The sequence below is a fragment of the Myotis daubentonii genome, chromosome 3 (genome assembly GCF_963259705.1).
Source record: "Myotis daubentonii chromosome 3, mMyoDau2.1, whole genome shotgun sequence".
NCBI classification, from domain to species: domain Eukaryota; kingdom Metazoa; phylum Chordata; class Mammalia; order Chiroptera; family Vespertilionidae; genus Myotis; species Myotis daubentonii.
Window position 1 is genome coordinate 561,340 of NC_081842.1, and position 12,756 is coordinate 574,095.

Consider the following 12,756-nt stretch of genomic DNA (forward strand, 5'->3'; position numbering starts at 1 on the left):
AGTGGAGAGAGAGAGAGAGAGAGAGAGAGAGAGAGAGAAAGGAGGAGGAGGAGGAGGATCTTGTCTGTGCTCATCTGCCTGCCTGTGGGTCTGGTGTTTCATTCGGTTTAACTCAGGGAAGTGGGATTCGGGCTGTCGTTGAAGAGGGCCCTTAGGACCGGAAATTAACCTGCTTTATCCCAAAGCCCCCGCCTCCTTTGTTCCGTGATTCTCTCCCGGGCAGAACCCGTGAGGTGGGAGGGCACATGGCCGTCCTGGGGCCCTCACTCTGACTCACGGCGGAGCGCACGCTCGCTCTGCGAATGGACAGCTGTTACATTCACATTAACACACACGGGGCCCATGAGGCCAGCTCCTCACGCCATCTGGACGGCGATACTTCCCTCTTCTCATGAGGAGTTGGTTCTGCTTTGTGAAAAATGACTTTTTAACGTCCAGACGGCCTTGCTTTTCCCAGCCACGCCCACGTCGGGCAGCGCACATCAGGATGGCTGGGGCGTGAGTCGGTGCCGGGAGCACCCGCCCGCCCTGACGAGGCCAGCTTCTCATGGGAGTCACCGCCCCTTGCAGGATGCTAGTGAACAGCTCGCGATGCTCGTAAACGTGTCCCCGGAAAAGGGGAGGCAAAAGCAGTCCTGCTACAGCTGGGAGTGGGTCCAGAGCTGCTGGAACGTTCCGTGAGCCCGTGTGCACAGGCTGAGCGTGAGGGGGAGCGCTGTCGGGATGGGTCCCAGGGGAATGTGAGAAGGGAAATCTCTGTTTCTTCTAGAAATGGAGGGATGCCAACATGACAGAGAATTAAGACACGTCCACGTCTCCCTCCTGCTCACCCTCTCAGGCCTCCAGCTCTACCCCGTGAGGCCTGCAGGGCCTCTCCTTGTCCGTCCCCACCGGCTGCTTCCCGGAGGGAGGGGGTTCAGCTGTGACACATCCTTGCGGGGTGTGAGCTGGGAGCCCCACTTTGGGGTGAGGGACTGAGAAGGCTGGCCTCTCTCCGGGCACCAGGCCGGGTGGCTGGGCTGGTCACCTGCCCCACGTGCACCCATCTGCCCACCCCAGCCTGACCCCTGTGCCTGCAGCACCGAGCCACCTGCTCTCTTTGGTTTCATGGAAAGGCCTGTCCTGGTGGCAGATGCCTCTGCCCACACCAACCTCGCTGGCCTCCTGACTGTGGGTCCCCCGGTCCGTTCACACCCGAGAAATAAATAAAGTCACAGGGAGTAACATAGCGAACCCCAGACAGCCTCCCGGTGCCCAAACCCACGGCCGTGAGCACTGGATCCTGCTTATTCACTCTCTCTCCCTCTCCCTCTCCCTTCCTCTCTCTAAAAATCAATAATACTTTTTAAAAAACACGTTATAGTTATAAACTGTGTTTGCCTTGTGTAGGATGTAAATTTCCACTCACTAGACATGTCACGGTTGGTATCTTCACTTTGACATCACCGTGTCAGTCCTCATCCCCTCACTCTGACATCACTGTGTCAGTCCTCACCACCTCATCACCATGTCAGTCCTCATCCCCTCACTCTGACATCACCGTGTCAGTCCTCACCACCTCACTCTGACATCACCGTGTCAGTCCTCATCACCTCACTCTGACATCACCGTGTCAGTCCTCATCCCCTCACTATGACATCACCGTGTCAGTCCTCACCACCTCACTCTGACATCGCCGTGTCAGTCCTCATCACCTCACTCTGACATCACCGTGTCAGTCCTCACCCCCTCACTCTGACATCACCGTGTCAGTCCTCACCAACTCACTCTGACATCACCGTGTCAGTCCTCACCACCTCACTCTGACATCACCGTGTCAGTCCTCACCACCTCACTCTGACATCACCGTGTCAGTCCTCACCCCCTCACTCTGACATCACCGTGTCAGTCCTCACCAACTCACTCTGACATCACCGTGTCAGTCCTCACCACCTCACTCTGACATCACCGTGTCAGTCCTCACCCCCTCACTCTGACATCACCGTGTCAGTCCTCACCCCCTCACTCTGACATCACCGTGTCAGTCCTCACCAACTCACTCTGACATCACTGTGTCAGTCCTCACCACCTCACTCTGACATCACCGTGTCAGTCCTCACCACCTCACTCTGACATCACCGTGTCAGTCCTCACCACCTCACTCTGACATCACCGTGTCAGTCCTCATCCCCTCACTATGACATCACCGTGTCAGTCCTCATCCCCTCACTATGACATCACCGTGTCAGTCCTCACCACCTCACTCTGACATCACCGTGTCAGTCCTCACCCCCTCACTATGACATCACCGTGTCAGTCCTCATCCCCTCACTCTGACATCACCGTGTCAGTCCTCACCACCTCACTATGACATCACCGTGTCAGTCCTCATCCCCTCACTCTGACATCACCGTGTCAGTCCTCACCACCTCACTATGACATCACCATGTCAGTCCTCATCCCCTCACTATGACATCACCGTGTCAGTCCTCGTTTGCGATCGGCCTGGGCTGCAGGCCTTCGGAGCACGGCGTTTCCCCGAGAAGGTGAGCTCCTGGGGAGCTCTCTGCGACTAGAAACACCCCCACAACGATCCTTGTTCTTTAAAATTGTGCAGGTAAAAGAGGTCAGAGAGTCTAGGGATTAATTCTAAACACGTGGCGGAATCTCAATTTCCTCTGTTAATACAATGACAGCGGGTAACATTTATAAGGTTTCCTAGGCACCGGGCACGGTCAAGTATTACAAGCGGGACATGCGTTATCTTATTTTTTATTTTATTATATTTTTATCTTTATTGTTGAAAGTATTACATTCATCCCTTTTCCCCCATTGACCCCCTCCAGCCTGCCCCCACCCCCGGCCCCAGGCCTTCAGCACCCTATTGTCTGTGTCCGTGGGCCATGCATAGATGCACACAAGGTCTTTGGTTGATCACCTCCCACCCCCCCACCCCTGACCCCCCGCCTTCCCTCTGAGAATCTTCAGTCTGTTCTATGCTTCTGTGTCCCTGGATCTATTTTGCTCATCAGTTCATTTTGTTCATTAGATTCCAGATACGAGTGAGATCATGTGATATTGTCTTTCTGTGACTTATGTCACTCAGCATAACACTCTCAGGTCCCTCCACGCTGTCTCGCTGGGTGAGAGACCCTCCCTTTTCACTGCTGCATTGTATTCCCTGGTGTAGCCGCACCACAGCTTCCTATCCACTCGTCTCCTGCGGGGCACTGGCTGTTTCCAGGGCTGACCTTCAGACGGTTCCTCCCCCATAGCAGGTCCCTGCCTCTTGGCCAGCGACACTCAGGGCCGTGACTGCGTTCCCGTCTCCACCCCAGAAACAACGTCTCCCAGCCCCACGGGCGGGGCCCAGGCGCTCACAGACACGACGCAGGAGGGACTTCCCGTGATGAGGGCCCATCACACACGGCCGTGGCGTCCGTGCGGGTGTGAGTCCCTGACTGAGAGCCATAAACCCCAACGAGCCCCATAAATGCCAGATGACGAGGGTTGGTTCACAGCAGTCACCGGGGAATGGCCGGTTACGCGCCTTCACACGGGGACTTCAAATGTGGGGACGATGATGCTGGGGGGGCCACGCCCAGGGCCGGGAGGATATAAACGCGTAGTCCAGGGTCACATTCACACTCTTCTCGCTGACCTGCTCTCCTCTCCGTTGCCATGTCCCTCAGCGGCTGCTCCAGGAACCTCCCCGGCTCCCACAGGGGCCCCCTGCGCACCCCCGGCTCCTCCTGTGGCTCCCACCCCAGCAACCTGGTCTGCAGCCCAGCCCCCTGCACCCCCAGCCCCTGCCCGCAGGGCCCCTCTCTCCACCGGGGCCGCCAGGAGACCTGCTGGGAGCCCCCCAGCTGTGGCCCCAGGACCTCCTCGCTCTGCAGTCCCTGTGGGCCAACCCGCCTGGGGTCCCTGGGCTGTGGGTCCCCTGGCGTCAGGCCTCTGGGTCACGGGGTCTGTGGGCTCCCTTCCCAGAGCTATGGGTCCGGGTTCTGCCGCCCCACCTGCTCGCCTTCGAGGGTCACCCAGGCTTGTTGCTACCGACCAGCCTGGGGCTCCAGCCGCCGCTGAGCGTCGCACTGAGTCCCTCCCGGGCCGGCCCACCAGCAGTGCCTGTCTCAGACCTGCTCTGGCTTCACCAGCAACGATGCATCGCTCCCTTGTTCTCCATCAACTTCTCACCTCGTCTCTGGCCCCAAATACGACGGAAAGACTTTATCTCAAAAATTCCATAATTAATGGATGAGCTCTCCACTGGGGATGGAATGAATGACACTGGAATCTCTTCCAGAGTTGTATGAAACGCCGAGTCATTATACTCTAATACAGTAATTAATGAGCAGCTACGTGTACTGTTGCTAGTTGTTCACGCACGGGGGTTTTGACTGTGATCTGTGAAAGCGATATTATGGAAAGGTTCACGTGCACTGGAAATAGGTTGTGAAATTCCAGGGAGTTGGAGGTTTGAACAAATTTTGTGGGACCTCAAACTGTAAGTCGTTGGACTCTTGTTTGAATAGATAGGCTTTTATGGGTTAAAATCTCAAAGTCAGGAGTGAGATTGACCTCCTCAGAAGACGTGGGCCCTCTGGCATGAAGCAGCAGCGGGGTGGTAGTTACACGGGCAGCGCAGAGAAGGAAACGTCTGCTTTGATGGGAATGGTTAGGGTTACACACGAAAGAAAAGCTGAACAGAAGGCAGAGCCTCAGAGTACACCTTCACATGGACAGATGAGCTACAAATGCAAATGGAGACAGAGATTTATGAACAGGTGGAGTTACATAAATGCAGATGACTATCTAGCTGTGATGTAGACGAAAAGACAGAGGAGACAGACATAGAGACAGGCTGAGAGCCAAGAGCACTTCAAGGAGTTAAGAAACTACAGAATCCAATACACAGGCCATGCAGTCGAAACACGCCAGCAGGAGATTCAGTAAATGGAAATATGAGACACAGATGTTAAAGTAACTATAACTGATAGACGCGGAAAACAGAAGGATGGATTTTAGATGCAGCTGGAGAGACAATTAGTGACTGTTCGCTAGAAAATATTCAAAGTAAAAAAAATCGAGGATATTTTTTTAAAATGTTGAATGGAGCTTCAGAGACTATGGAAAGGTTTGACATAATTTCAGTTGAAGCCCAAAACAAGATTGTGTGTGTGAGTGTGTGTGTGTGTGTGTGTGTGTGTGTGTGTAGGGCAGTTGGGGGTGACCAGGCCAGCAGAGAAGGGCAGTTGGGGGCGACCGGGCTGGCAGAGGAGCGGTTGGGGCAATCAGGTAGGCAGGCAGGCGAGTGGTTGGGAGTCAGCAGTCCCGGATTGTGAGAGGGATGTCCTGTGGGATCGGGCCTTAGCCAGCAGTTGGACATCCCCCGAGGGGTCCCAGATTGGAGAGGGTGCAGGCTGGGCTGAAGGACATCCCCCTCCCCCGCACAAATTTTGTGCACCAGGCCTCTAGTATACAGTAAGTGTCAAAAGCAAAATGATCCCAGAATATAGTGAAAAGATGTAGGAAGGAAGGAATCGTAAATAAAAGAGAGATATTAGATAAAGTTAAGAAAATACTGCCCATACAAACACAGGGACAAACATACTAGTCCCATGGTCGGCAAACTGCGGCTCGCAAGCCACATGCGGCTCTTTGGCCCCTTGAGTGTGGCTCTTCCACAAAATACCACGTGTGGACACTTGTACAGTGCGATTGAAACTTCGTCGCCCATGCGCAGAAGTCGGTTTTCGGCCTGGGCGAGTCTATTTTGAAGAAGTACTGTTGATATTTGGCTCTGTTGACTAATGAGTTTTCCGACCACTGTCCTAGTCTATCCACATGCATCAGCCTACATGAAATTAAAAAACAGAAATTCCCAAAACACAGTAATGCACGAATTGGGGTAACGATAAGTGGCCTTACAATTCCCAACATTCTTGTGTTCTAGAGGAAATAGGAAAAGTATTCATGTCACCCAGCCGGCGTGGCTCAGGGGTTGAGCGTCGACCTATGAACCAGGAGATCAGGGTTCAATTCCTGGTCAGGGCACAGGCCCGGGTTGTGGGCTCCATCCCCAGTGGAGACGAGATGGGATGTTAGGGAATCTCAGGTATGACCGTGTGTGCCGTGGCCCTGGTCCTGCTGGTGACTCACTCTGTGAGTGGCCCTCACACGGCTCTCTGTTCACGCCCGATGTGTGAGCTGCTGCTGTTCACTGGCTAGTTGTGTCCCTGAGCTCAGTGACTAGTGTCTGTGGGTGGTGGGGTGGCCCGGCAGACACCCAGACCCTAAGCCCTAGAACTTGAGATTGCGCCACCTTAGGGGGCAGAGGCAGGCAGTGGGCAGCATGAGAGCTGAGAACCAGCCAGCCTGGAACTCTGGAGGGCAGGGGGGCAGGGGAGGGGGGCGACAATGGAATTCTAAGCCTCCTTAATGATGGATGGAGGCATGCGAACAGGTGAGGGTGATGGACGTGAGAATGGTTGAGCCCTGGCTGGTGTGGCCAGTGGTTGGGTGTCACTCCTGCACGGAAAGGCTGCCTGTTTGAATCCTGGTCAGGGCACATGCCCGGCCTGTGGGCTCCATACCACCCCCTCACCTTGGAGACGTGCAGGAGGCAGCCAATCAATGTCTCATTCTCACATTGATGTTTCTCACTCTCCCTTCCTCTCGCTCTCAAAAATATTTTTTTCTGTTTTAAAGAATGATCTGACCTGCCATTGGCCTGGAAGGTGGAGGGAGGGACAGGGAGCCCAGGTGGCCTCCAGGAGTGAAGGGCGAGGAGGAGAGCTTCCCGGGGCCTGTGGGGAGGGTGCAGCCCCGGCCCCCCCAATCCCTCCCTGGACTCACCCCCACCGGCTCCTGACTGCAGCCCAGTGAGGCCGGGCTGACCTCTGACCCATAGAACTGTGACAGCCACTGACGTGGGGGGATTTGTTGTCGCACAGCAGGAAACCGAGGCACGGGTACATATGGAGGAGAACTCCCTCTCCGCTCCTGGCCTCGGGACACGGGGGGAGAAGGCCTCTGCGCTGGCTGCCTCCTGTCGGCTTCCATTTTGGGGTAAAATTGGATGATTTCTCTCGGTTGGAGATTATGTCTGAGACCAACGTGGATCATGAAAAGCCATGAGCTGGACTGCTTACTCTTGACCATTTTAAATGTTATGAGGCGATGGTGGCGACTCCCCCGCATTTCCTCTCATCACCCCGTTCTCTTCCTCTGTAGAAGCAGGGCCACCATTTCATGGCTGAGGAAAGGCAGGGAGGAGCGAGGGGGCACCTGGGAAAAGGGCAGGAACAGGAAATGGGCCGTCGGGGATTAGGTGGTTCTGTCGCGCTGTGCGAGCCCTTCCGTGTGGCCCGTGAAACGCCGGCTCCTCTGGGTTTCCCTGTGGAAGGGGTTAGGTTGAGCTGGATGAACGCGGCCACGTCTTCTGTGTTGCCTGCTTTGTGGCGGCTCTGGGGCGGGTGGCGGGGCGGGCGGCGAGGAGATGAGTGGCGTGTTTATAGGCTCCCCAGGCCCCAGGGCCCTGCACTCCGTAACCTACACCAGGGGTGTGTGAGGACCCGGATGTCCACGTAAGAAACAGTCAAACCCGTAAGAATGTCTGTGAGTGTCTTTGAGCCCAACTGCCGACAATTGCTGGGAAGCAGAACCTCAACGGATGGGGATGACGCTCCGGAGAACACGTTTCTCGCCGTGTTTTATACGTGACGTCGAAGGAGGAGACGCAGGCCGGCTCATGAAATCCGCTGGCGATAGGGAGGCGGGAGCAAGCGAAGCGGTGGGGGGCGTGGGGAGGACCCTGGGATTGGGTGAAAAGTGAAGTGATGGACACATGCCCCTTTCCCGTAGGCGGGTGCCGGGTAGTAACTGTCAGCAGCTCATTCACTATCGAGGGGCCGTGGCCTCGCAGAGCCGTGCCTGGGCTTTGGGGGTGCGGGGAAAGGGAAGTCGCCCTGACATTCCAGCGAGATGTCATTTGTTATCATCGATGCAGAAAGACAACAGGCTCAGCCAAGGGAAAGGTGGCCCTTTGCCAGGGAAGAACCTAGCACACGACGGCCCACAACGGCTTTTTAATTCAAAGGTTTTCGTCTCAGGCCGCCCTGTGGTCACTTTCCGTCTCTGAGTTTGCCAGGCGGCCACGCCGGCCCCCCCTGAGCCTGTCGGTCAGCACGTGGCCCCTTTCCGTCCACACTTTATGACAAAGGCCAGGAGCACTAGGACACATTGCGCGTTCTCTGTAACAGCTGTGTCTCCAGGTAGCAGCGGACGCCGTGTTAGCGCCTTCCTGTTACGGTACCGGGACGGGAGGGGAGGCAGCGCCGCCGGTCAGTGCAGAGCCGAAGCGTCCTCCGGGTGCTGTTGACGGCGTCTCGTTGGCACCGCCAGGCGCGAAGAGCCAGGTGCGCCCGCAGGTGCTGAGCGAGGGCCCCCGTCTGTGGGCTCCTGACGCCTATTCGAGGGCAGATGATGTGGACAGACTGAAAACGGGGATGGCGGCCAGGCGCTCAGCCAGTTTTAATAGTAGGAGCGTTCCCTGCCGTGAGGGCCTCGAGCGAGGGGTGCGTTTTCCCCACATTTCACGCCCACACGCTGGCGTCTGCGGCAACAGCCTCGGTGCCGGCCTCGCCGGCAGAGCCAGGTTGTTCCGCGCCCTCCAGGCTCTGGCTTCAGAGCTGCGTGGACCATACTCAGCTGTGAGCAAGGACGGCCCAGCCTTCTCATCGATTTATTAAGAGAAAGGCTCCATCTAGAGCCGTGGTCGGCAAACCACTGCTCACGAGCCACATGCGGCTCTTTGGCCCCTTGAGTGTGGCTCTTCCACAAAATACCACGTGCGGGTGCACATGTACAGTGCGATTGGAACTTCGTGGGCCATGCGCAGAAGTCGGTATTTTGTGGAAGAGCCACACTGAAGGGGCCAAAGAGCCGCATGTGGCTTGTGAGCCGCGGTTTGCTGAGCCGCGGTTTGCTGACCACTGACCGAGAGTGTGGTGGTGTCCAGGACAAACTCCCCCCTAAAGATGGAAAGCTATCTAAGGCCAACCACATGAGTACACAGCCCCCCAACAGCAGTGACAACGCACCTCCTGGTTGACATGTTCCTCCTGGAATAAAACCCTAATATGCAAATCGACCGAACAGCAGAAGGACCAGCGAAACGACCAGTCGCTGTGACGCACACTGACCACCTGGGGGCAGACACTCAACACAGGAGCTGCTCTCTGGTGATCAATGTGCTCCCACAGGGGGAGCTCTGCTCAGCCAGAAGCCGGGCTCAGGGCTGGTGAACACAGCGGCGGTGGAGGGAGCCTCTCCCGCCTCCATGGCAGCGCTAAGGAGAGCGAGCCCGGCTTCTGGCTGAGAGGCGCTCCCCCGAGGGGTCCCGGACTGTGAGAGGGCACAGGCTGGGCTGAGGGGCCCCCTCCCCCCTGCACGAATTTCATGCACCAGGCCTCTAGTTATATAATAATGAGTAAGATTCCTTTTCTTAAAGTAGAATACCTGAGTTCACTTTGTATTAATAATTTTGGCTGAATGTTTTGCTGAAGCAAAAAACATACTTTTCTCAAATGGAGGAAAATGAGCTCAGACTGTTTTCCTGGTTTGTCCGTGGGTCAGAGGCACAGATGGGGCCTCTCCCGTCACCCTGTCTTCTCAGGCTCCGAGGTAATCACCCCCCCACCCCCTCCCTGCTCCGCGTGGGTCCCAGCCACTGAATTCCCTGGCGGCCGGGGCAGAGGGACACGGGCACGTGTGTGCAGATGTGCTGGAGCGAGGGACAGGGCCGAGGCAGGCACTGTGTCCATGGGCTCAGCCGTTGCTTCTGGACAGTTTATAGGAAAACACGCGTGGACGCCTCGCTGATAAGTTTATTGAGAAACCTCCACTGTGTCTCCAGCTCAGGAAGCCTAGTAGAAGGGTCCCCGGGGAAAATGCCAGGAGCCTATGGCGGAGCGGTGGCTGCGGTGTGATTCCTGCACGCGGCACACGGAGGAACCCAGCCGGGTAACGTGGCCCAATAAAGTGTTCTTTAACGGCAGAACTCCAGGTCCTCTCACCACGCGGGGCGCGATAAAGCGCGTGTTTTGCGGCTGGTGATTAATTCAAGGTGATGAAGGAGAATCTCTGTCTGGACTTGGCGTTTGCCCCCCAGCGTGTCGGTGACAAGGTCACGGGTCACTTGGAGAAGAGCAGTGGGTGGCTGTCCAACATGGCAGCTTGCAAGGATGGAGGCGATTCTGCTGGAAAAACAGCTCAAACATCAAAGCCCATTTGTTCACGGCTCAGAGGGCGCCGAGCAATCAAAACGGCCGTCGCCGCCGGGCACATGGCCAGAGGGGACATTTTTGTGAGAAATGTGTCTATTTTTACGTGTTGGTCAATGGCCCAGGTACAAAATAGAATGGGGGAGGTTTGTGATACAGAACAAACAGTGTATCCGGGCTTAATTCAGTTCCGGGCTGGGGGGGGGGGTTGGGGGGTTACACATCCTTCGGACATTTGTGTTAACACCATGCAGATGAAGTTGTTACGTTTGGAGACAAAGGGAAGGAAGACAGCTTCCCGGAGCGGGATCCGTGGACAGGAGGCCGAAGCCACGGAGACGCGGCCACTAAATGCCCCGGGTGTGTCTCATAAATGCATCTCACGGAACCCTTACGCTTTATCCTCAAGAATCTTTTAGTTTTTTTATAGTTTCACTAGAGGCCCAGTATACGGATTCGTGCACCAGTGGGGTCCCCCTGTCGAAACCGGCAGTCCGACATCCTCCGAGGGGTCCCGGATTGAGAGAGGGCGCAGACCAGGCTGAGGGACCCCACTGGTGCATGAATCTGTGCACTGAGCCTCTGGTATGCATATAAGATCTTTGGTTAATCTCTTCTCACCCACCCCCTCCCCCCTTCCCTCTAAGGTTCATGAGTCTGTTTCATGTTTCCATGCCTGTGTGTTGAGCGTCTACCCCCTGGTGGTCAGTGCATGTCATAGCTACTGGTTGAACGGTTGAACAGTTGCTTGGGCTTTTATATACACAGATTGATTTTCTGAGCGAGAGGAAGGGAGAGGGAGAGAGAGAGAGAAACATCAATGTGAGAGAGAAACAGCAATCGGCTGCCTCCTGCATGCCCCCTGCTGGGGATGGAGCCCACAACCTGGGCAAGTGCCCCGACCAGGAATTGAACTGGCAACTTCCTGGTGCCTGGGACAAAGCCCAACCCATTGAGCCACACTGTCCAAGGCAAGACTCTTTTATTTTAAGTTTGAGTGACAAGTAAACGCTGTGACTGCTTAAGGTGCACCATGTTTTGATGTAGATATGGATTGTGAAAATCTGACCAAAATCAAACTAATTGGCACACCTTCATTTCTCACGGTTACAGTTCGTGTGTGTGTGGATGTGGTGGGAACACGCACCATCACTCTCTCAGCAAATCTCAAGTCTGCAACATGGTAGCACCGTTAACTACAGCCACACACTGTACGTTAAGTCTCCACGGCGCCTTCATTCTGCGAGACTGAAGCTGTGCCCTTGGCCCAGCATCCAGGTGACTTTAAAGAGGTTGGTCTGAAAACAGAAAAAATGGGAGGAGCCAGGTCCACAGTATCGTGTCTGTAAGACCCACCTGCCTGGTGTCCTCGCTCTCGCTGCTGCCCTAACAGGGGACCAGGTCGCCGGGGAGAGTGGGGACACGTGAGACGAGACGGACCCTCCCAGGAAGGCTCCCAGCCGCTGGGAATCGAGCCTCTGAGCTATTGAACCAGAAGGAAAGCAATGTCACCCCCCCTACTCCCCTCGGAGCAGATCACCCACCAGCCAGCCAGTCGCGGGCCCCTGGGGAGCGACTCGGGAGCCCCGAGGTTCCCGGCCGGGACGTGGGCCTGGCCACATGGACGCCCATTCGTGTCCACAGCCACGGCAGCTCCTGGGCTTCGGGGTCACACAGAACCATCCACCGTAAACGCAACGCCTGCCAGCGGCCCCAATGTGACCGCGGTCCCAGGAGGAGCACTGAGTCCCACACGTGCACCCAGAAATGCGATGCTGCAGCCCCTTATGGGCCAGAGACACCCCCCTCATGGGCCACACCCGCGGCCGGAGGAGAAACACCAGCATCCAGAGCGACACCCACACTCAGACCCTCAGCTGCTCCCCATCTCCACCACCAGGTCCCTCAGCGGCTGCTCCGGGGCCCTCTCCTCCCGCTCCCTCAGGGGCCCCCAGCACCCCAGGATCCTCCTGTGGCTCCCACCCCAGCAACCTTATCTACAGCCGGGCCCTCTGCGCCCCCCAGCCCCTGCCCACAGGGCCCCTCTCTCCACAGGGCCACCAGGAGACCTGCTGGGAGCCCCCCAGCTGCCCAATGCTTGCTGTGGCCCCAGGACCCCCTCACCCTGCGGCCCAGGACCCAAATTAATGAGAGAAAACGTTGATTCTCCTGCTGCCCACGAAGGTGGAAAGTGAAGTGGGGAGACATGTGGGGAGTGAGCGAGGTTCCCTGTCTGGGGGTTCCAAATCTGCTGTTGGTTTCTGTCACCGCTGTCTAGAGATATACAGGGTGTCCCCCCAAAATGTATACACACTTTGAATACCTACTAATTCCAATGGTTTTAAGCATAAGAAAGAAACAACAATGGAGCTGTTATCTGTTAAAAGTGTGGGCACAAACAGGGAGTTGGACATTCCCTGAGGGGTCTCAGATTGGGGAGGGTGAAGGCCAGACTGAGGGGCCCTTCCCCCCCCACCCCAGTGCACGAATT

The 12,756-nt window shown here is 56.3% G+C and overlaps 1 protein-coding gene across 1 annotated transcript; it reads left to right on the forward strand.

Moving 5' to 3' along the window:
* The first annotated feature begins 3,639 nt into the window (after positions 1-3,639).
* Positions 3,640-4,090, forward strand: LOC132229157 (keratin-associated protein 13-2-like). The gene has a single exon (XM_059685908.1). The coding sequence runs from the start codon at positions 3,661-3,663 to the stop codon at positions 4,063-4,065; it is 405 nt and encodes a 134-aa protein (XP_059541891.1). The 5' UTR covers positions 3,640-3,660; the 3' UTR covers positions 4,066-4,090.
* Positions 4,091-12,756: the final 8,666 nt, after the last annotated feature.

Coding starts and splice junctions, on each gene's coding strand:
- LOC132229157 (XM_059685908.1), top strand. CDS start 3,661: ATGTCCCTCAGCGGCTGCTCCAGGAACCTCCCCGGCTCCCACAGGGGC.